This window comes from Boleophthalmus pectinirostris, unplaced genomic scaffold, assembly GCF_026225935.1.
Source record: "Boleophthalmus pectinirostris isolate CB_2022bp ecotype Guang Dong unplaced genomic scaffold, ASM2622593v1 HiC_scaffold_3, whole genome shotgun sequence".
In the NCBI taxonomy this organism is placed as follows: domain Eukaryota; kingdom Metazoa; phylum Chordata; class Actinopteri; order Gobiiformes; family Gobiidae; genus Boleophthalmus; species Boleophthalmus pectinirostris.
This window is the reverse complement of record NW_026571299.1, coordinates 44,184,806-44,208,516: the sequence shown is the minus strand read 5'-3', so window position 1 is coordinate 44,208,516 and position 23,711 is coordinate 44,184,806. Positions and strand designations below refer to the sequence as shown.

General features: G+C 40.7%; 1 protein-coding gene across 9 annotated transcripts in view; it reads left to right on the top strand.

The window, feature by feature from the left end:
- LOC110154544 (R3H domain-containing protein 2) overlaps window positions 1–23,711 on the top strand; it is a 42,753-nt gene that overhangs the window by 8,111 nt on the left and 10,931 nt on the right. For 4 of the 9 annotated variants that reach the window (XM_055160513.1, XM_055160511.1, XM_055160512.1 and 1 more), the window contains exons 3-14: window positions 15,212–15,331; window positions 15,520–15,668; window positions 15,956–16,178; window positions 16,574–16,615; window positions 17,481–17,564; window positions 17,659–17,782; window positions 18,739–18,817; window positions 19,010–19,069; window positions 19,509–19,649; window positions 19,911–20,019; window positions 22,317–22,412; window positions 22,689–22,720. In XM_055160513.1, the coding sequence (XP_055016488.1) occupies window positions 16,020–16,178; window positions 16,574–16,615; window positions 17,481–17,564; window positions 17,659–17,782; window positions 18,739–18,817; window positions 19,010–19,069; window positions 19,509–19,649; window positions 19,911–20,019; window positions 22,317–22,412; window positions 22,689–22,720 (926 nt within the window). In that variant the 5' untranslated portion in view covers window positions 15,212–15,331; window positions 15,520–15,668; window positions 15,956–16,019. Of the gene's footprint in view, window positions 1–5,679; window positions 5,756–15,211; window positions 15,332–15,519; window positions 15,669–15,955; window positions 16,179–16,573; window positions 16,616–17,480; window positions 17,565–17,658; window positions 17,783–18,738; window positions 18,818–19,009; window positions 19,070–19,508; window positions 19,650–19,910; window positions 20,020–22,316; window positions 22,413–22,670; window positions 22,721–23,711 lie in introns of all 9 variants that reach the window. The other 5 variants (XM_055160509.1, XM_055160510.1, XM_055160507.1 and 2 more) reach the window with 2 other exon arrangements.

Sequence of the window (23,711 nt, the reverse complement as noted above, 5' to 3'; positions counted from 1 at the left end):
ACACAAACACTTAACATTAGAGGTTGGTCATATATATTCAAATTAGAGCCCGACCGATATGGATTTTGTTGTGGCCGATATGAAACTGGTATAATGGGAGTTGGCGCTGCCGATAGCCGATATAATCACCGATATATTTAGTGATGTAAAAATTCACTGTAAATCTTGAATTGTTTAAAAAACTTAGGTTTGGCTCTAGTGGATTCTAAATTGGGTTTATTTAGTCAACATTTATTGTTATTCTGACTCTTTACATCATATTTACATACAGTAGATTGGCCTAATGGCATTTTTGCATCACATTCTAGCTACTAGTGATGGGTATTCCAGTTTTTTTTTTGGGAGAACCGGCTCTTTTGGCTCGGCTCACTAAAGCAGCTGGCTCTTTCAGCTCCCAAGCGACTCTTGATTGTTTTGTTGCAAGCAGGACTAAACCAGAACTGAACCAGGACTAAAACAGATTTAAACCATGTGTAAAACAGGACTAAACCAGAACTGAACCAGGTCTGAGTGTCGGGACTCGGTTTCTATCTCTCTCCTGCACTCGAGCCCAAGATTAGTCCTGGTTTATTCATTTTATGTTGAACTACAGCCAAATATGCACTTTTTTTTTTGTTTATCCTATGCACACGCAGATTTCTGAACGTTTCGTTTTCAGCCGCTGCTGCTGTCAAACTACGGGTCTACAAGCGGCTTGAAGAGAAAAAGTGAGAAAAACAGAAAACACGGCTCCCAATAAGAAACATGCTCCCGTCGTTCACTTCAAAGAGCCGGCTCGAAGAGCCGCTTCGATCGCGACCGACCCATAACTCCTAGCTAGTAAAGAAACTACCGCTATTAGCCTTTAGCCGTAAAAACGTGCGCACTTAATAATAATTAATTATATGCATAAATGTGGATCATTCACACGTCTATTCACAGCTCATTTACATATCAATGCTGGTCCAGTAACAAATATACGGACAATACAGTCACTTTACAATAGGCCAATAGAAAACAGCCTGTTTATGTGCGGGAGCTACAGCAGCTAATCGCTAACAGATAACCCCTTCAAAGTCGACATATTTCCAACACTCACCGCTCACACAGGCTCCTCCTCACATCACAAGTCTGCACTAATAAATGTCCTTTTAATCCAGACTCAAACCGATTGTCCATAAAAAGAATATAATCTCAGTGTTGCGCACGGCTGCGGGTGTAAACAAACACACGTGAGTGAAGTGACGTCACTCTGGGGGTGTGTTCAGGGACAGTACGGACACAAATTACACCGCAAATAAATACTGATGCGGAGCCACATATTAGGACATCGATCTGTCTATAAATTGGATTAAATGAACATAATGTAGAGAGTCTAAGCTTTATAACGAGGTATAACCTGCCCACGTGAAATATCGGCCCATATCAGCAAGCATATCGACCGATAGCCGATATGTCTCCAGGTGCCCATATTGGCCGATAATATCGGTCGGGCTCTAGTTCAAATATCTGGATTGGTTGGAGAAATAAAGAAATCTTTAAAAGGTTAAACAGTCATGGGCTGTACATCATTCACAATATTCTTCATTTCATTTTGATTTTTGTTTTTTGCAAGGACAATACAATCAGAAATCGCTGTAAAACTGCTGCACTGCACGATATTATCCACACGGGGTGTATAGCTAATGCTAATGCTAATTTTCAGCTCCCAGCCCTGGGTGTTTTGCTACTAAAAAGTACAGTCTAGTGTGAAATAATTGCAGACACTCTTGCGTTTAAACCATATACTGTATAAAGTATCCTATTTTGCCCATAGCATACGGTTTCAGTCAAATAAAGCTCATCAAGGCAAATTTGGAGCCAGGTTCCATATTTGGAATTCGAGGGCAAGTATCATAGCAACCAAAGAGCCAATCCAGAGCGAGCCTGTTGAAAGTAACACCCCTTCCTGCCTTCGCTGCTCCTTCACTTTTGGTGGCAGGCACCTAGCAGTGCTGTCAGACTTGTTGCTAACGCTAGCGGGAGTGACCTCTGAGAAAGAAAACATTTGATCTGTCTGTTACTAATGTTCATATCTTGATTTATGGACAAAATAATGAAATTAAAACCAAAATGAGAATTCTGACAGTAGTAGTCTGAGAGAGGAGCGCCTGTTTTTCAATAGAAAAATGAATTCGAGTCAGTGAGGCTGGAAGTGCACCCATGCTCTCTTCCCATTTGGAATAAGGTGGCGAGTTGGTTAGCTATGTCCATACAGTCTGTGGTTTAAATATAGACAATTCAGTATTTATGGATGGTTAACATTTAGTTTTTAACTCAAACCTGGAGGTGAACATCTTGAAGAAATGAGTTAGAAATTAGTCAGTTAGAATATGTTGTTTTGTTGACCTCTTGGAGGCAGGTGTATCATTAAAATATTTATAAATGATATAGATTATGCATCCCTTTAGAGAGTTGGGTTTCCCACAAACCCTGTAATAGCTGTCATAGCCATTTGAGTGTCACACGGAAAGATGGAGAGGCCTAACAAGATGTGTGTCTGTGGCAGAGCATGCAGCGGAGAGGGAGGGCTGTTTGAGCAGGGAGCGGTGGAAGCTATGCGCATGATGGCATAAGAGCAGGAGGGAGAGAGGGAACCGGCAAGCTCGCCTCTCTCCTCTGCTTCATTCAGAAAAGAGAGACCATGGGGAAGTATGGATACCTCTACACATGACGCTAGAGCCCGGCTCCACGGGGAGAAAGTAGTGATCTGAAGAGACTCATCTGCTTTAAAGCTTTACAAACGGAATATACACTATTGTTTCCAGCACTTTTCTCTGTCACACACCTGACCTGAGGTGGATGGAGAACCTCACGGTGGACTCTGCATACAGTAAGCCTGAGCTTTGTCTCTCGTATCAGTTTGTGCTCATTTAGGTGATGTCTAAGTGGCTTTTACAGTAATATGGCCATTGTCTGAAAATGTGAACCTCCTTGGCACTTGTATGGTCTTCATAAAGCTCTCATGGTAATGATTGTAATGATTGTAATTATAAGCTGTCTTATAAGAACAGTATTTGACAAATGATACACAGGGCATTGTTTGAATAACTACAACTGTATATTAATACTATGTGTTTTAAAAAAACATGTTGAAAGTTTTATGCCAGTGTGAAGCTCATGATCAGTGAGTGCAGTGAACTGTACTCTCTAAATACAACACATGTGCTGAGGCAAATGCTGAGGTAACAAGGAATTCCCTTCCTCTGTGTCCTGGGGTGGGAGGAGGAAGAGGGGAGGTGGAGGTGGCCTGGTGGGAGGTAGAGAGTCACCAAAAGTATGCGTCTCAGGGTTGCGCTGTCACACCTTGGGGAGCTACGAGGGGATACAGACACCCTGTAGGCTTACATAAAGGATATCTGCATTCTACAAACAACAGAAACATGCACACATGAGTACAGTGAATTGAGCTATGATCCCTTGTGTTAATACAACACTCTAATACAAAAGGAATGTAGAGAAGATGCATTTGCAGCAGCAAAAGCATGAGAGAGAAAGCACAAGAGCAGAGCCCTCTTGAATAAAAAATCTGTCGCTATAAATAGCATGCCATCCTCACGGCCTCAGCACTGTTTCAGGTTTAGAAAACCTTGTTTTTTCCTCCTCTTCTCTCTTCAAATGTTCTTGCTGTTACGATATAATGGTTGGTTGAGTATTTGAGTTGTGCCTAGTGACTTAGATGACACTTTCATTTGGACTTTGTCAAAGAATATATGCAGCTGTGAAATACTTCTGTTTCAACAACATTAATGTATTTTTAATACAAAAAATATCCCTTTTGTATTTCCTTTCTCTCAACAGAGTTGATGGCACATTTTTTTTATGAAATATCTAAATTCAAATGCATCTCCATTACTTCACCATTGTGTGCGGTGTTGTGTTACTAAAGTTAGATCTCAGCTCTGCTGTAGCCTCTTTGGTGGGATGCCATCTTTGCACAAAGGACACCTTTTCCTGCTGGTCATGTACCTTTTTGTTTGACATCCTTTTTTATAACTTCTCTGATAAGTGTGTCCTCAGCTTCATTCTTGCATATACTTATTGCATATGCGTGGGAAATGCTATAGAAGTGGAAGTACAGGAGGGAGTGAAAGGGAGGATAAAATCAATAGGATTCCCCAGAGTAAGTGTTGCTGTAATTGCCTTCAGTCAGGATTTCATGCTTTTCCTTTTTTAAAGTCTTACCTAAACCATTAGTGTACAGTTGCCAGAACAATCATACGCTGCCTCCAGCTCTTTTGGCGCGCTGCATTAAACATTGATGCTTTATTTGTTGTGCTGTTTATTCTGCCTGTTGTGTATGCTGAAATTGCACATTTAACTTTGTTGTGAGTGAGAACATCAGGCTAATGCAGCATTTGTTTGTTTTAATTGGTATTCTTTTTTAGATATATTGATTTTGCTCAAGAGTGTTCCATTTCTGGAGTGCATTCCAGTTAAAATTTCTTCTTCTGCCACCTCAGGTTAACTAATCTTCAAACCTTAAATAGTCCATCTTTCAGAACAGTGGGACCAGGCATCCCATTTGCAGTGGGTTGGTAGCGACATTAAAAGCCTGATCCATCCTTCTGAAACTGACTTTTTCTATTGATTACTCATAATTACTTGTAAAATTATTAAATGATTACTTTTTTGTAAGAGTTTATAAGAGTTTAATCAAATGTGTGTTTTGTTACAGTATTTTGCATAATAAGTACAACAGTTACATGGCCTAAGGGCTAGGATAGAAAAGCAAATGTCATATTTTTTATAATTCATACTTTTATGTCATTATGTAATAATGATGCATTGCTTGTACAGTTCTGTGATTTTTATTTTTTGGAAAAATGGAATTTGGCAATATAGCAGCACCACATCTGGTACAGTTTAACTGTATGTTAGCTGCGCTTGATGCTAATAATTTAACTCCTCCTTCTCGAATTTTTATGAGAGAAACTACCGCCCATGGCCATTGGTGCCATTGGGGTCAAGTATGGCCACAAGTATAATCCACGAGCTGATATCCTATATAGTGGAATCAGTGTGTTCACACACAAATGTTAAGCATCATAAGAGAGTTAAGGGTTACCTTTACATTCACAATTAACTTGAACAGTGTATTGGTAATCTGTCCTTCATTGAGTCTAGAGAAGTATGTTCCATAAAGTCTAGATTTGGGATTTAGCGGGGTAACTTTACTGTTACTCCTGGTGTTTTGATACTATGAAGATGGATTGACAGTGAGCTCTCTCTGTGATTTGGCTTTGATGTCGCTCAGTGCTCTTCCACTCAGAAATCCAGGTTAACTCAGTCCCTTGAATAACTGGTTTATAATACTGCTTATCCAGAGAAGCCCATGTGTGGGCTATTCTCAAGGGTTCTCTCAGCTTCAGTCATAATCATATTCAGACAATTTTATGGCATTTCATCAGAAAGATTCTACAGTGTGCCAACTATAACCATTGAGAGTCATGTTTTGCATAAAGTGCAGAAGGTACCCCTTTTAAATCCTTGTTGGAAAGATTACACTGAGAAAGTTGGTAATATAACTCCTACCTATTCTGTAGTACAGAACCTGAGTGCTGGAAGCATTTGATTTGTGTGCTTTCAGTAAAGTCTTTGTTTTTAGAGCATTTATTTTTCCACATTTTGGACTTATTGTCATGTTTTTTCTTGTTCTAGGTTATGTCAGGTTATGTAAGAGGCAAGGTGGATCACTCTATTGCTGGGCAGGAGGAGGAGATGGTGTCTTTTCCAGGTAAACATATGGCAGAGTTCAGTGGGGGTCTGACTAGCCCCTCTGCCAGGTCAGCTCTGGGATGTAGTGACTTGACACCATGTGTACTTTTTGTAATTGACACACAGCTCCCAATCTACGTTCAGGCTTATAAGGCCTGTCGGAACCATCACACTAACCCTCACTCACTCATGAACAAGGGAAAACTAGAGCGAACTGTGCACACATTTAAGTAAAATGTTAGCTTACTCAAAATCGGGTGGTATATTTCTGACAGAATGTAAATGTAGTCTTTTCCCAGTCTGTCAATGTCAAAGTCTGCATACCATCAAGTGTCTCTAGTCAGCACTTGGCCTGTCATCAAGGCTCTGTTTTCTTATTTTAGCTCAGTGTTGTCATTGTTTGAGCATCACTGAAGCATCTCAGTGTTTCCGCTGCAATTATTTGTATGTGGTGGGCAGGATTCTGGCATGGTGGATGGTAAAATGCGCTTCAGTTCACCTGCCTCTGCACAGTTCATATGCATTTCATGTTGTATGTAAACTAATAATAATCTTCTGTGTAGTAATACATGTGTCTAATCTTGTGTTAGGCTGTAACTTCATTAAGACAGTTAAACGGTTTCTTTCAGAATCAAAGTGACCTTTAGATGTCCCAAAGAGTCTTCATGAAGTCTTCATGTGTTAGACTTCCATTATTTACAGCTGTGCACACCAGACACTCTACAGCTGCAGTTTTTCTCTAGCGATTTGCAATTAAATTTTTTTTTTTCATTGTGGTTATTTTCACTGGACTCACTACTACACTAACTACATTTTTTGTAGGGATGCTCATATTGCCTGGAATATCTGTGTAGCCCCTCAGTTGTCCAGGTAGGGCCCATAACAAAAGAAAAAAAAATTATCAGTTGAATAAAAGTTTTAGAGTGAAGAGGTTTTCACCACTATTGCCTTGTGATTTGTGATTGTAATTATGATTGTAATCGCCCTTTGTGTCCCTCAATGCCTAATACACCTGTCCACCCATCTGAATTCTGGGAGATCCAGTGGGGACCAGAGTTACATCTTTGTACAGTATTGAAGAAATGTGTCTAACAAACTAAATTACTTAAACCAGATGTGGGCTGGTTCTGGTGATTTTTTGTTTTGTTTTTTTGCTTATGTGCATGCTTTATATAATCCGACTGCCCGTGTTCAGCTAACAGCAGATCGACAGCTCTCCCAAAGGCCAGGTTCTTTCCATTTTCACAACAAACCATTTTTGAAAGCCTCAAAGCTCCTATAAATTAGCTTTTGTAAGATTTAGCCTAGCCCCATTCTAAGCCTGCTCTAGCTCCACTGTAGCTGCCATCACTCAAAACCATTCACGTGGTGCACATTTCTTTTGTCAAACCTGGGGATGGACAAGTATTCAGGAAGCAATGTGGAAAAGAAAGGGCAATGGCAATGAGTACAGGCCACTGAACATGCTACAATGTAATCTTTTTTTTTTTTTTTTGCACCCCTATAAATGTACCCTCAGCATTAGCCAAGGCTCTAAATTTATTAGCTTTGCAATGTATGGGAACCAACTGGGCCGCTGGGGACTTGGTACTGCAGTACCTAATTGTGGCCTTTAAACAAGAAATGTTAGTTAATCTTTTATAATAGTTCTGATTTATCCAGAGCTCATCAAGATGGGAATTCAAGCACCATTGTCACTAATTTCAATTTTAGAGTAGTCTAAAAGATTTTTATCTAAATATGTATATTGTTTATTATTTTAAGTAGACAATTAGTCTTAGGTGGGCTAACCAGCACCCCCTGGATGTGCCAAAACCAGCTGAAAGCTCAGAGGGGACTGGGTCTTTGTGGTGGCAGGATCAAAACTGTGGAATGAACTGCCTTTGCACATTATAGGCAGACCTCTTCTGCACCTGTTTTTAAATCTGCGTACACTGGTGTATCAACATGCTTGTGAATGGGTGAGAGAGTGGTTCCTTGTTGTAAAGCCCTTTGAGTGCCTTCAAGGTGGAAATATGCTACATAAAAATGTGACATTTTACCATTTTATAAATAAGCCTTAAAGTTTCATTTCACATTAGTCAATTTTGCATTAGACACACAACAGTATAAAGTATAAAGTAGGACCTGATCAATTGGGATTTTTTGGGGGCCAACATATTGGCTGGTATATTTAGTGATGTAATACTATAATTGTAAATCCTATGGTTATACTATTTAGATTAAGCTCTATTAGATTTCTAGTTGGTCTTATTCAGGCTTTAAATTAATTTTTAAAGACAGTAGTTAGGCCTAATGGTGTTTTAACATGACACGCTTGGCCATACACTAACCTACCAATGAAGTAAACATTGTAGAAGCAAGGGCTGTATGATTTTTGGAGAATTTTTTTGGGACAGTGAAATATGAACTGATAAAGAAAATAAGAATCCCATTCATTTCAGAACAGGATTGTAAAGTAGATAACTTTTATACATTATTATTATACATATACATATTATTATAATGATTGCAGCCATCCCAAATTGTGATTCCATAACTATTAATTGTCAGCCCAAATAGGAAGACCATTCACAACTCTCTTCACAGCTCATTCACACATCAATCCAGGTCCAGTAACATGTAAACAGCTACTATATAGTCACTTTACAGTTGCCCAATGTAAGCGAAAACAGGTTGTTGTGTGGTAGCTTACAGTAGCTAAGTGCTAACCAATGTGAAAGAATGAAAAATGAATACATTTGCAACACTTACCACTCATATGGGCTACCTCTCAGATCCCAAATCTTCAGAAATAAGATTACTTTTAATCCTAACTCAAAACAGTTGTGTGTAAATAGAATATAATCCAGTATGTTTGACAACAGCAGTGTGTGCTCGGTCTGTGACGGCAGTCGTCTGTCTTCTCCGCACTGACACTTTGATAAAAACAAGCTGTAGTTTTGTTGCTGGCTTGAACTGTGCTGTGGTTACCTTTTTTTTTTCTAGTTTAAAGTTTACTTCAGAGGTTTACTTCAGACTGAAGCATTTAATGCCAGCGCTCAAAGTGTTGAATGATCAAAGCACACTGGTGTAAATAGACCATAACATGTGACTCTGACGCCGTACTGCACCTGAATGCACAAACTACTCCACTGATAAATAATAGATGTGATGCCCACATACAAGTGTCTGTCTGTAAATTGGAAAAATGGCTGTAATTTAGAGTCCAAGCTATACAACAAGATATAAAATGTCCACTTGAACTATTGGATTTATTGACTGGATTTTGACTGCTAGCCGATATCTCTCAAGTGCCCATATCAGTCGACAATTTTACTGAATCGAGTGCAAATCAAAAGAATTTTTATACATCGTACTACCCTGTTTAAAAACAGGTGAACCCTGCTCCAAAAAGGCTAAGCTCAGAGTTGGTTGGCTGAGCAGAGGGCTGAATGTGTGCTGTGTTGTGTTTCTAGAGGAAACCGCCACATTCTAAAAGGGCACCATTAGCACCGGCCCACCAGGGCAGTCTGGCAGTTGGACTGGCATGTTGCCGGATGTTGGTCTGGCTGGTCTGGCTGCCTTGTACCTTGCAAGCTGAAGACACATTGGCATTATTTCCCATAGTGGAATTGTGACATTTTTTTGTCATTTCTCAGTAGTTCATACTGAACATATCAGATACTGTACATTACTTGGGCACCTTGTTCCAAATATGTGAGCTTTCAGGTCAGTAGATGTTCACAAGGCCATCTGATGTTTTGATTCAGATAAATTGGAAAAAAATTTAAAATATTCCTTGAGAGTTGTCCAGTGACATGAATTAAAGCAGGGGGTGTAACAGTATGCTGAAATCTAAATTTGGTTTGGTTCAGTTTTGGGCCAGCTTCAATCAGGATATTTTGCAAAATTGTCTGTACTGCAGAGACACTGTCAACTATCACTGCCACTCAGAAATTCGCACTGATGAATTATAGACTACGAAAGAAGTGTGTCCCAAATATTGTCCGTCTTATAATGGTGTCACCGTAGAAACGTGTGACACGTGTGAACTTATTTTTCACTGTGCCCTGTTATTGAATACAATTGAAACATTAAAAATGTGCACCAAACCAAACATGTGTACTGTTATACCCCTAGTTATTTGCTCAAACCTGGTTAGCATGGTGGTAGTTAGGTGTCAATATATTCCTCTTAAGCTTCAGCAGAACTCTTGTTTAGGCTGTTTATCATCTAAGATGAAACAGGTGGACAGTCAATGTAAATGAAGCCCAAACAAGTGAGATTCTGAGTCTTAAACCTCTCAAAACACTATGTTGCACCCCCCTTCCCCATGTGTGCTTCTGTTGTGCCTGCGATTGAACCGTGTGCTTGACATCAGGCCCGTCTTACAGACGCTGTCTGTGTGGTATCAGTCTGAACCTGCTCCTCACTCATACACACAGCAGCTTGTTTAATTGGGGAAGGGGTGAGGGTCGTGAGAAAGAAAAGAAGAGAGAAATCTGGGGGTGTAGAGCGATATAGCTTATTTTCTCTTGGTGACAGAGCCTGTTGCCATGGAGCTGGCCCTCCCATTGGTGGAGAACTGGGCCAATCATTTAACAGCGCAGATTGTTTCATCATTGAGAAGTTTTCCTCTCGTCCTGTCTCGCTTACCACCCCTTGGTCCTCTCACTCGTCCTTTTTAAGAGAAACTGATAAATTACACAAGGTTTGTCTTGGATGCACAGACAGCCTCCCAAAGTCTTTCTTCCACACTTGTGATGACTTAGTACATTCTGGGCTGGCATATTTCCCCTCTACTACCAATGCATGTTTTAGTGGAAATGTGATGGGCTTTTTGACAGACACTCTTGTTACTTCTATCACATGGCGTATATAACAAGCAATTATATTTTATGCATTAAGGATCACAAGACAACTACATGTTGTCTTAATTAAAACTTGTTAATTAGCTGTGTTAATGTTTTCAAAGTACCTCTGATCTGCATTCAGTGATTTGAGAAAGCAGTTGGCAGACAATAGCAGACCCGTTGTATGTTTGTTGCACTTAAGTACATTTTGAATTTGGGCTTAGCTGTAAACTGTTCTACAGTTGCATATTGGCTTAGAGCCAATGAAGGTAGTGATCTTCTCATTCATGCGTTCTCTTCTGACCAGTCCTCCAGACTAGTCATTTAGATTAGCTAGACTTGGTCATATTTTGTGGTAATTTGTTTTGGAGCGAATAGGTCAACATCTGTTGTTTGTTGTGAAACTGATTTTAGAATGGACAATTTAGCCAACACTACATTTGGTAATAGTACATTTAAAAATCAAAGCTGATTATGTAGGACAGCACATTATGGAGGAAACCTCAGGTAAAGCTATATGATATAACAGTAGCAGTTTTGTAAATTAAGTATTCCTAAGCAGGAATCCCCTCTTCCTATGACGTGCCCAGTGTCCTGTCTTCATCACCCACGTTATCTTTGTGTAACATTTGCACTGTTTCCGCTCTTCCTCCACCCAACCTGTGGCAACAAAACCATGCACAGGCTTTAAGCAGCCACAGAAGCTAGATGGTGAGCTACAGGAAAGGTAGGTAGGTAACTCTGGAGAGAGAGGGAAGGAGGGAGCCTATGAGTCATAGCTCGTCCCACAGGACTGAGTGGGTTGGTGGAGTGGAGGAGGATGGCGTCAGCAGCAGGTCTGACAATTTAAGATGACACATTAAAAAGGACAGAGTGAGGGAGAAAGACGAGGAGCGGACAGTGACAGTGGGTGGATATACTCGGAGGGGAGGGGTCCATCAAAGAGTAGAAGGGGTATCCTCGCTGTGGTGGGGGTTGGCAGCGAGGAGGATGTAGACGTACGTGGTGTAAAGAGAAATCCTGTCTTCCGATTCTGTGGCTTCACTTTATTTCTTCTGTGTAGTTTTCTTTCATGGTACTTTGTTCTCGTGTAATCTCCATTGACAATCTGCAGTGAACAAGATGTAGGCAGTGCTCTGTGTTGAAGTATGCACACAACAAATGAAGAAGTTTTCTGTGTATGCAAATTAGCCATGTGCTTTTAGATCTGCAACACTTCTACTTTTCTTATTTCTTATCAATATTAATGGTATTGCAGTTAGTTATAGTTACAAAGTTATAAACCAAATTGTTCCACTCATACAGACCTCCCATTCCCAAAATTACAAGAGTACTATAGGAACATTTGGATTTAAATGCATTTATAATTGGACAAAAGCCTTGCTATCATACAGTTTTTTCCCTAATTCAACTGTTTTAAATGGAAACGCTGGCTTCAGTGAAATTCAGTGATGCTACAGTCTTCCTAAACTGCTCTCCTCCTCTAGTGCTCTGCCAGACCCTTTCCTTGCCCTTCCCATTTCAGACTGTAAAACACACACTAAAGGGAATCCTCACTGAAGCATACTGCCACATTCACATATATATGATATGTGATATGTAATGTGTATAAGCAGAGCAATGTAGATCAAATGCATAAGCTAGTTGCATTTAGAATGGGGTTGCCTCTGACGTCACAGGGTTGCGGTTTTGAGAATGAATTAGAATGCCCGGCCTGTGCGTCTCTTCCTCTGCTGCCTGCCTGCCTGCCTGCATGCATGCGTGCGTGCATGTGTGTGCGTGCGCGCCCGCCCGTGTTTTTCATTCACCTGAGTTTCATTCAGCCTCAGCAGAGAAAATGGAGAGGCACGTCGCATATCTCTCCATTGTGAAAACGGAGGAAATGCAATGAATGAACTCCAGTCCTCCACATGATTCACATTACAATGAAGGGTGTCTGTGATGTGGAAGTTTGTGCTTTTTTTATTCATACCACAAATATAATAGTGGGCTCAATTTCAGATAATGTTAATGACAATTACAATTTTACTGGAATTATAATCTAGCCAAAACCAAACCTATGTAAGTTATTATCATTTTATTTTTTACAACTCTTCCTAAGAGTTGCACAATAATACATACAATAAATATTAAGTCCTAAAATTATAGTCCATCTGTCATCTATTGAAGTTGATATAGTAATTATCATGATGGTTATAGAAATAGATGAACTGTTAAAGTGTTAAAAGGCAATCTCTTCCGTGCTAGAATGCTGGATACAGTTGGTCTTGTTAGTCAGGCTGACCTGCCCTATGGCTAACTACTCCCAGACCCTGACCCATCCTGACCTGGGGCAGCTAAATTTGCCGGTGAGCTCATACCTGCACAACAGAGTCTGAGAGTAGTGTCTGAAGCACTGTGTTGTTTTGTGAGCGCTTATGACAAGTGTCCCTCTCCGTCTCCCTGACCCGCGGCTGCTGTCTGACTGGGCACTCTTCCATTCACAGTGTTGGGTGCAGTAACCTGACACAGTGCAGAGCAAGGCTGCGTGTGGCTGCTGTGTCTCAGCTGGTGTGCTGTCATCAAGAGGTCCATGTAAAGAGTGAGAGGTCGCTTTGTGTGAAGTGGGTCAGAGCAACCTGTTCTTCACTGTAGCCTCCTCATCCAACTGTTCTGGGCTGGCTCTTGTATGTTTGGCTCTTTACATTTAAAATCCCATAGTTTTAAACTGTGATGTTGCTAATTTGCTGAAATGCTGCAAAAGTGTGCATCTTTTTTCTTCAGAGGTACATACAGGCCCATAAGTTACTGTTGTGTTCACTTTGGGGTCCTCCACACTGCGCACCAGACCGACACCACCTAAACACTTTTTACTGCTGCCACGTGGGACACTTTAGAGTTGTACACACTTGTACAGGGGAGGTTGGTTGATCAGCCAAAAAAATTATATTGTTTTGATCCCAGATCACTATGGCTAGTTTATAATGCATGATGCATTAAAGATTTTTTTTTTTGCCTTAGCCAAATTTTTTTTGAATGTAGAGCAGCCAAGGCATTGTTCTAAATCAAGGTATGTGCCAAACTATACACATCATTTATTTTGCCTTCTGGTAGTGACTAGGTTATCTGCCTCACAGCGATGCATAATGGAGTCTGAGGAAAAGGAAATTCTGAATCGCAATCACTTTTTTGTCAAAGGCATCAGATTACAGTACAGTTTTTGTAGTCTTATATTGCCTATCCCTACTCTCCAGACATACTCACATGCAGGAGATACCGTGCCGGCAAAAGTGAGGACCAGAGCGTGACCATAGTTTTGCGAGGATTCACATGGTTTGGAGGGATGTAGTCAAGGCATGGGGCGTGGGGCAATTGTTGTCAATGTGGCTGCCCTAACTATAAAGGAGTGTGGGAAACACTGCACAGAATGGTGTTAATTGTGAGACACTATAGCCTCATCTTTATATTGTTCCATGCATCCACTGCTCACTTTGAAATGAAAGAATTTAAGAAATTTTATTTTACTTTTACTATTTTTACTTTTTTATGGATGACCTGAAAGTACCTCATTACAATAGTATCAGTTTTTCAAATGAATTGTGCACATGGTTGTTGGCGTGTTCCACTCTCTCGTACTCAAGTAGTTTATTCAGTCTTTCCTGTGGACACCTCCATCTACATATTTATCTTTAATTTCATTTGTTTTCCTGCCCTTCTCTCCGACAACTGTTCTACACAAATGGCAGCAGTTGCGAGTGACGTTACCATTTCCTTGGCAACCCTCCGGATCCGTTTTTGTGTGTTGAGAAGCAGAGAGTGGGGGTTCTGGATAGAGGAAGGCTGAAACAAAACTAGGAGGAGGAGGGAGAAAGGTAAATGGGTGTACAATATTCACTCAGTGTACCCCATTTCCGCCTGTGATTCATCATTATCTCTCTGCTTTGAAATGCCAAACAGGAAGTGTGTGCGTTCAGTTGCAAACCCAAAAGGCATTTATTCTCTGAACACCGCTCAAAGAACTGAAGAGGATGCTGAGGAAGATGAGACTGAGTCAGGCCTTTTGTATTGCTGATCTAAACTCTATGGATGTTAGCTGTGCTGCTGTTAGCAGTGTTGTATAAGCAGAGTGCAGTTGGGTGGGGGTACGTGGGTGTCCTGGTCACTGGTGTAGCATAATGCTGCTGCAGCTGATGACGTTCTTTTAGCTTTGCTCGTGTCTCCCCTCAGTGGGAATCCCTGCTGCCTTCATTGGTGTGCTCCTCTTTCCTGCTCTGCAACATTGTACATCATAGTTATAGTCAACATGTAAATGACGTGTATATTTATTTACTTGTCTTTATCAGCCATATTGTTTCTTTATCTTGGTCCATGCTGGTGGTGATACTGCTTGCTTGCCAAAGCGCTTTCTTTGATTTCTCATCAATCTGTGATTTGTGGTGTGTTCTTGCTCTGCAGTCCCTCAGTCATCCTGGTGCCGCTGTTGTCCTATAACTGAAAATATCTCATACATAAGCCTTGTGTTCCAGTGAATGCTGAGCTCTGAGCTGCTGTGTCCCCCCCTTCCTGTGAGCAGCGGCAGCAGCAGCAGCAGCAGCAGCGATGAGTCACTGGTTGTGTGAATAATGACGTCATCCGTGTCTCCTCTTGTGCTCTGGGTCCAGGGCTCCCGGCTGAACACACACCATGCTGCTGCACTGAGCTGGAGGCCGCGCTCTGAGGTTTCACCCCTCCCCCCGCCCAGCCGCCTTTTGCTACCCCAGCCACCTGCCCACCTGACTGCTGTAAATATCCTGCATGCTTTTTTAAATTGTTATTCAAAGAAAGTGAATTTTTGTTTTCATCCTGCAACCTGTCGTCCTTTTTTAAATGCATGCACAAAAATAGTTTACAGGTGTTTGTTGGAATATAAAATTGCATTGTTTGCAACTTGTCAAAAGTGTTTCATATGTGACTGATTCCATGTGTGCAGACTCTGGGGACTTGGGCGTGCTATGGATAGTGCTTGTACTTGTGCCGCTGCTGAGCCCAGTACAGTCCCATAGTATTGCCCCTCTTCCTCTGGCTTGTGGTTCCCATAGAGCCACAGCACCACGGACCCTGGTCTGATACCACCTACAGGTACAGTTGAAGAACATTTCTTTTGTGTATGATTACACATCAAATTCTTTGTAACACTATTTAAACTCTTTAAACCCCGCCTCCAAGTTTGTTCATCATCAGGTTATTTTAATTTATTATTCAAGTTTTAATCTATTAAGGAATTATTGAACATTACAGGTAACTTTTTGCACTCTTATGCATTGGCATTGAAAATGCTTTTATTTGTTTAGAGTTTAGATTAATAATTAGGTTAAATAAAGTGGCACCCATTTATCCAGATGTTAAACTTATAAACTGTTTTACAGCCACTCCTGGGTCCCCCACCCAACCCCCTCCCCATTTCCCACCCTCTCCCCCTCCCCGAAGAAGATGTCAGTGAGCCTGACTACAGACATCCAGCAGGAGGGAGAGAGCGGGCCACTCATTGAGCCCTGTAGTCGAGGCAAAACCTCCCCTCAACCACAGGGCACCAAGGAGCTGACAGGAGATACCCAGGAGACTGAGGACACACTTCCACAGGATGCACTGGTAAGCCTGGCGTAGTCCAGGTCACATGTTCATAGTGAAATTTGGGGACGTGTTCCTGTTTGTGGTGGAGCACTGCAGTTATGGCTCTTGTGTTTGCTGCCACACATTAACCCTTACCACATCACATGTAGCCAGGCAGTTGTCTCACACATGACCACTGTTTTTGAGTTACAACAGATTATTTTTCCCCACACTGAAGAATTCTTTGTTTATAATGTCTGTTTCACTTGGTTGTTTTGTTGGAAACAAAAAGAATAAAACCTTTCAAACCAAATAAGGGAAAAATTAAACATGCATGTAAAAAGAAAAGCACAGGCTTTTACACATTTTGATTGTGTAATGTTAAAGAGATTTTGGAGTTGTTACACAGCACTTAACTTTCTCTTGTCTTTCAGAAACGGGCTCCTAACCACAGCCATGGAAGGAAAAGGGCCAAAGTAAGTATTTTTGACAATGTTCCTCAGATCTGGATTCACAGTGTGATAACCACTCCTCACCATCTCAGGACAAACTCAGACAATCCCAAACAAGCTTGTTAGTCATCTGTCATTTAGAGCAAAACTTCTCTTACCCCAGATTAACAGTGTTTAATGTGTCTTCTGATTCTTAAGAAGTGTTATTATTTTTTCATTGTAATGTGTGTGTGTATATATATATATATATATATATATATATAATATATATATATATATATGCACATATATATATATATACACACACACACACACACACGACACTTTAACGCGTTAATTTTGCATTAACTAATTAATTCATTATTGCCGACAATTATTTTAATGCCACTAATGCAGATTTTATTATTATTATTTTTTTATTGTAAAAGTCTGTTGCTCACTGAAAAAGTCCACCGTGAGCGTTTCTTTACGTTTGGCGTCTTTTCACTTTTTTCTGACGACGTGAGATGCAACGTGACATGCAACGTGTTTGAGCGTCCACCAGCTGTGGACTCTGAGCTTCTGCGGGCTTTGTACTCCGACCCGGCTGCGAGCTCCGGTTCACGAGTCTTTCTCTTTGTTCTCCTTCTTCCAGACGCCCCTAATGCGTCCAAATAGAGGTGTACAGTGCGGTTTTCGTCGCTGCGGTCTCGCTTACATCATGCTATTACAGGGTATTCGCGAAGGGCTGGAAGATTTCATGATATGATCCCGCCCATAACTCAGTCACTGATTAGAGCTAGATAGCATAGGGTTTGTCAGACATACTCTTAAGGGCTTTTATCTATGAAAAAGTTAAGCACTTTTTAAGGTATACCAAAGTTATGTTATGAATTTCACTTTGTTCCAGTCTAATGCCAAAGTGAAACTGGTACGAAGCCTTGCAGTCTGTGAGGAATCCTCTGGTCCGTTTTCTGATGGACCTCCAGAATCGGTAATTTTTTTTTTTACCTTTTAATAACTTTAAAAAGCAAATCAAAATACATTTTAATCTTTTAATTGATTGCATTGTTGTGTTGTGATCTTAGGATATTATTCAATTACACATCAGCTGTCCTTCAGACAAAGAGGAAGAGAAGTCATCCAAGGATGAATATGAAAATGAAGAAAAGGAGAAGAAGGATAAAGCTCCACGAAAGATGTTATCACGTGGTATGTTTGAATCCAATGCTTTGAACACATAAATGCACTCAGTTATATTGTTAACGGTATAACATAACAGTAATATAAAAAAGACACACTTCATTAAAAATCAGAACTAAGGTCATTTTCACACATGATAATGTGCTCTGTTGACCGACCACTGTGTGCAACAACCTTGCTTTCAGACTTCCTGTTTCTAGTGCTCTCGAAGGAGGCTTTTAATGCAAATCAGAATGTAACTGTTGGGTTGGCACCGCTCTCGGGGCGAATGCCCTTTTATGTCGCCCTAACTAATGGCTGTGTGAAAACGACCTGAGATGCTCTCATACTTTTTATTTGGCTGTAACAAACAAGTTAACACTAATTGGCCCAATTAAGAGTTGAGACAATCATTGTGTAGTTGTTTTTTTTTTTTTTCCAGACAAAATTATGACACCATTACAGTAGCCCTACACTAAAATACAGTCATCATTTAGCCCATTTGCTGCCATTTTCGAAAAAACCTTGATCCTTTGACACAGCAACTTTTGTATAGTGTGTCATGATTAGGACTGGCTTGTGTCAAGGGTTTGACAAGAATATTCTAATAAAGGAAATGGGGATCCTATGTCTTCTTAAATTACCCATGGCCCCTTAGCTGCAGTGGCCCCAAAGCGTCATTAGACCTAGAGTAGCATAAAATGAAATGGCTTGTCCGACTGTCTAGTGTTGTGGAAAATAGTGGAAAATGATCCCTGAAGAGTGTGTGTGGGAGATGCAGAGAGGGATGGACCTCTCTGTAATCTGCTCTGTTATGTTGATCCTCCATGAACATCCTGGCATGCTGCTGCGGCTTCTGTGATGGGTGCCATTTTGGGAGCTATGGGTGCAATACGGACTGTGTTGTTTCAATTTAACAAAATGACAAAGTGTTTTCTTTTTTCCAACAGCTTTATAATACAAAATTCTGTCCTTTGTTAATTTAGATTCCAGTCAGGAATACACAGACTCTACAGGCATCGATGTTCATGAGTTTTTGGTCAACACACTGAAAAACAATCCCAGGTATGTGGTTTAATTTATTGTCACATTTAACGTAATGATGGCTGGTAGAAATACATTTAAGTACTTAAACCAGCTAACCACTAATAAATTAGTTTCTAAACTGATTTAGATATTTATTTGACTACATAGTCACGTTACTCTGTGCTCATTGAGTGACCCTTTTTCCTCTCTGCCCCCCTTTGACCTCTACAGGGATCGAATGATGCTGCTCAAACTAGAACAAGATATCCTGGAGTTTATTAATGACGACAAGTAAGACCATTCTTCAAAGCCAATCCTTGTACTTAAATATAGGACAACCACATTCCCAACTTCATATTTATAGTTCATGGTTGTAATGAGCTCTAAATAGGTTCACTATTAGTATGTAATGTTATAGTTACACCAAGTTCAGCTTTGGCACGTCTACTATACAGCGATAAGCGATAGATCAAATGTTTAATAAAAGGAGATGTAATGGTCTTTATTGTCCTGTTGTCCACTAATTAGCTCTTCAAATATAAGGGGCAGACACAGATCAGTTCAACTGGAATTTCGCCAACCTATTTCTATTATTAAGTCGTCTTAGATCAATATAGGAATTTTAATGGAACAAAATAAATCATGTAATCTTTGTGTCATAAGTGTAAACTAAATAACAAAGAATATCATGTCATTATGATTTTATTTGCTGCTGCCTATACTTTTACAGTAACCAGTATAAGAAGTTTCCTCAGATGACTTCATATCACCGCATGTTGCTGCATCGTGTGGCTGCTTACTTCGGAATGGACCATAATGTGGATCAAACGGGAAAAGCAGTCATCATCAACAAGACCAGCAACACAAGAATGTGAGTTTGTGTGACTTTAGTCTATATACGGAAATCATGAGTGTCCATAGTTTGATGAAAAATCTATTAGATACAACAATTTACTGCATATTAGGTTGATACATTTTAAAAATCAATCTAATTTGAAAATGTAAAGGCTAAATGACAAACAATATCATAAGCCAGCCAATTTATGCAAATCAAGCACACTTGGTAAGGAAGTGCACAAACATTGTGTTGTAACAAAACAAAACTCCTAATCTTGTCTTTGTATTTCCGCAGCCCTGAACAGAGATTTTCTGAACACATTAAGGATGAACGTAATATGGATTTCCAAAAGAAATTTATTCTTAAAAGAGATGATGCCAGCATGGACAAAGATGATAATCAGGTTTGTGGTCATTAATGCACCCACAAGTGTGTGTGAGTATTAACACAATTTACTCTCATGTAGCAAATATTAAAAAAAACCATAAAACCTGTGGTCATTGGTGTTGTACTTGCCTGTACATAGAGAGGAGAGGAAACAAAGAAAACAAAAACAACAACAAAAAAATTCTGTATTACCTTCCAATCAAATTGATGCATATTTGGATGTGTGGCGGTGTGTAATGAGTGATGCATACGGGGCAAAGAGGAGAGGCAGACACTTAAATGAGCATCTGCCTCACCTCATCACATGCAAGGTTCAGAGTTTGCACAGGATCGTACACAATAATTTTGTACATGCGCACACATTATAAATAAGATCCTGGGTTTGTACCAGGGTACATGTAACTACGGCAACTATGGGCCAAGGAGGCTATTTAAGTGATGTTTGTTATTAACTGTGCTTTGGCATCCTCTTCCAGGTCTAATGGAATTGTAGCCTCATTTCCTCTGAAGGCATTAGGGCAGATTTTAACCTGCCAGTGCTTTGTACTTTGTCCCTCTGTATAAGAAAGGGGACTGGAGGGTGTGTTCCAACCACAGGGGAATCCCACTCCTCAGCCTCCCCTCCCACAGAATTTCTAGGGGCAGTCAAGAGCTGGAGGGGGTCCGGTTTGGAGACCACAGGATCTCATCTCTGCTGTTCACAGATGATGTTGTCTTGTTGGCTTCATAAGGCCAGGACCTGCAACGTGCACTGGGGCGGTTTGCAGCTGAGTTTGAAGTGGCTGGGATGAGGATCAGCTCTTCAAAGTCTGAGACCATGATTCTTGACCGGAAAAAGGTGGCTTGCCCTGTCTGGGTGGGTGGAGAGTCCCTGCCTCAAGTGGAGGAGTTCAAGTATCTCGGGGTCATGTTCACGAGTGAGGGTAGGACCGAGCGTGAGATTGACAGGCGGTGCAGCATTGGCAGGGATGCATTTGTTGTATCAGACCGTTGTGGGGAAGAGGGAGCCGAGTCAAAAGGCGAAGCTCTTGATTTACCGGTCAGTCTTTGTTTCTACTCTCACCTATGGTCATGAGCTCTGGGTAATGACCGAAAGGACAAGATTGCGGATACAAGCGGTTGAAATGATTTTCCTCCACAGTGTGGCTGGGTGCTCCCTTAGAGATAGGGTGAGGAACTCAGTCACATGGGAAGAGCTCGGAGTAGAGCTGCTGCTCCTCCACGTCAAGAGGAGGAGCTGAGGTTGCTCATGCATCTGTTCCAGATGCTTCCTGGGCGCCTACTTCGGGGGGTGTTCCGGGGATGTCCCACCGGGAGGAGGCCCCGGGGAAGACCCAGGACACGCTGGAGGGACTATGTCTCTCAGCTGGCCTGGGAACGCCTTGGGGTCCCGCCGGGGGAGCTGGAAGTCGTGTCTGGGGTGAAGGAAGTTTGGGAGTCCCTGTTTAGACTGCTGCCCCTATGACCCGGCCCCGGATAAGCAGAAGAAAATGGATGGATGGATGCTTTGTACAGTTCAGTTTTATGCTGCATTCAGAAGCTCAGTGTCAGGGGTGTTGAGTTTACATGCAAAGTGTACAGGGGAACATGTGTTTATGTTAGTCCAACGTTTCTGCTGTTGAAAATCTGAACTTATGCCGAAATTTGACGCATGTGATCAAGTTCCAGATCAAAATCCTTAAATCAGCATTTATAAATGTTTAACTACATTATAACTGTGTGCCTTCTTCATTGACTTAGCATTGGCATTACGTTTGGTTAGTATTTTGAAAGATTTGTACATGTTTGAGTAAACCTTTATTGTTCTACATTTGAGGCTTGAGTGATAAGAGAAAATTTTGTAAAAGTTTGCACCTACCCTCAATGTCCTTTAACTGGACTGTTGAAATCATTCATAAATGAACAAAATGTAAAATAATGAGCCGCTTATGTAACATAAGCCCCTGTTATTTTGTCTCCATGTTAACACTGAAGTCATTTAGCTACACTTTTTTTTTTAATTCAGTGTTCTAGTCCAGGTGCAACTTTCCCCCCTGCCCATCTTGGTTGTTCATAACATTGTGCATTAACTAGAAAGTGCAAACCCCTACATAATAGCATTCACACCCCCTAGTGGAATAGAGGTGTAATAGGGCCTGCTTTCGTAACTAGGTTACCAATTCTCCACAGATACTCAAGTATCTTGATGGGAATAAGTCTGAAGCTACATTTTTTATCTTGTTTTTACAGTATCACATTTAGGTGGGACTGGGTGGGGAGTAGATTTGACATTTGGTTTACTCAAGTATTTTTATTTTTGTTTTTCGATATTAGATTCGTGTGCCACTGCAGGACGGGCGGCGAAGCAAATCTATTGAGGAGAGAGAAGAGGAGTATCAGCGGGTACGAGACCGGATCTTTGCCCGAGAAGTAAGTTTTTTGCCATGGTTGGCCTGTGGTGATATGTATAGGTAGTAATATTCACACATTTTATGATTTATTACTGGGCAAATAATGTGAGTAAATAAAAAAAATAAATAAATAAATGCACATGAAACTAGAGACTTGTTTTTGTTTTCACAATGAATACGCCATCAGGCAGGTTGTTTATTTCATTGATCACTAAACAGATGATAAATTAGTAGCCAAAGTATAGGATGTTTTAAGAACATATTTAATAATATGTAGGTTTCCTTCTTTCTGCAGTCCTCTCAGAACGGATACATAAATGACAACAGGTAAGATCATCGTTACTTACAATAATTCTGTGACACAAGTTTCATATTCTGTAGTACATACTTTGAGATGTATCCCAAGGCCAAGGTGTGTTATTGTGTATGATAGTTTGTTTCAACTCTTTTCAGCAGTAAAGTAGCTTTTCTCTCCTTGCCCAAACATCCTGGTACTGACACAGAAGATGAAAGACTAAGACCTAGTTCTGTGAGATAGTGGAAGGAGAAGTGTGGTCAGCTTTTCAGCAGACCAACTTTCTGCCATGTTTGCCTTTTTTAATTTGTCCACAATATGCACTATTCCACCTCCTTGCGTTATTTCCTCTCCATTTCCTGTTCTCAAATACAATCCAATAACACTAGCCTTGTTTTTGAATGTTAACCCAACAGACTCTCCACAGAGGGCTACTGCTCTAGCTCTCAAAAGAGGAGGCAGATCTTTAGGTACTGGGGCACTGCTGCTGGCATGTGTGTTGCCATGGCCATCCTCTCCAGTGGTTTGGTGGTGGTAGTGGTGACTTGTGGTGGTATTTCTCTGCTTGGCGTAGTGGGCTGATGGATGGCTCTTTCAGCACTGCACTGTGGGGCTTTCTATGGCCCATGCATGGCTGCTTTGTGGTTTCACAGAGGACTGACCTACTTACCTTTTCCACCCATCCACTGTCAGCATTTTGTATGAAGTAACTGCATTGTTTCCACAGTAACCTGTTTTGTTTTGGATTGCAGTTTATGTTAGCATGTCACTTGTTTACTTACTGCAAATAACATTGCATTTACTATATTACTGATCATTTCTAAAATACACTCCTAAATTATTGAGAGATTTCTCAAACACTGTTGGTTACCTCAAAGTTGAACAAATGTGTTGAATAAATGTGCAGTATATTATTGGTCTAGAGAACTGGTCAGATCAACAGAAGTTGTACTGAACAACTAGGCATGCCATCACTATATCCGTATTTAGAGCTACAATTTGAAGTGACTGGAAACGTGATTA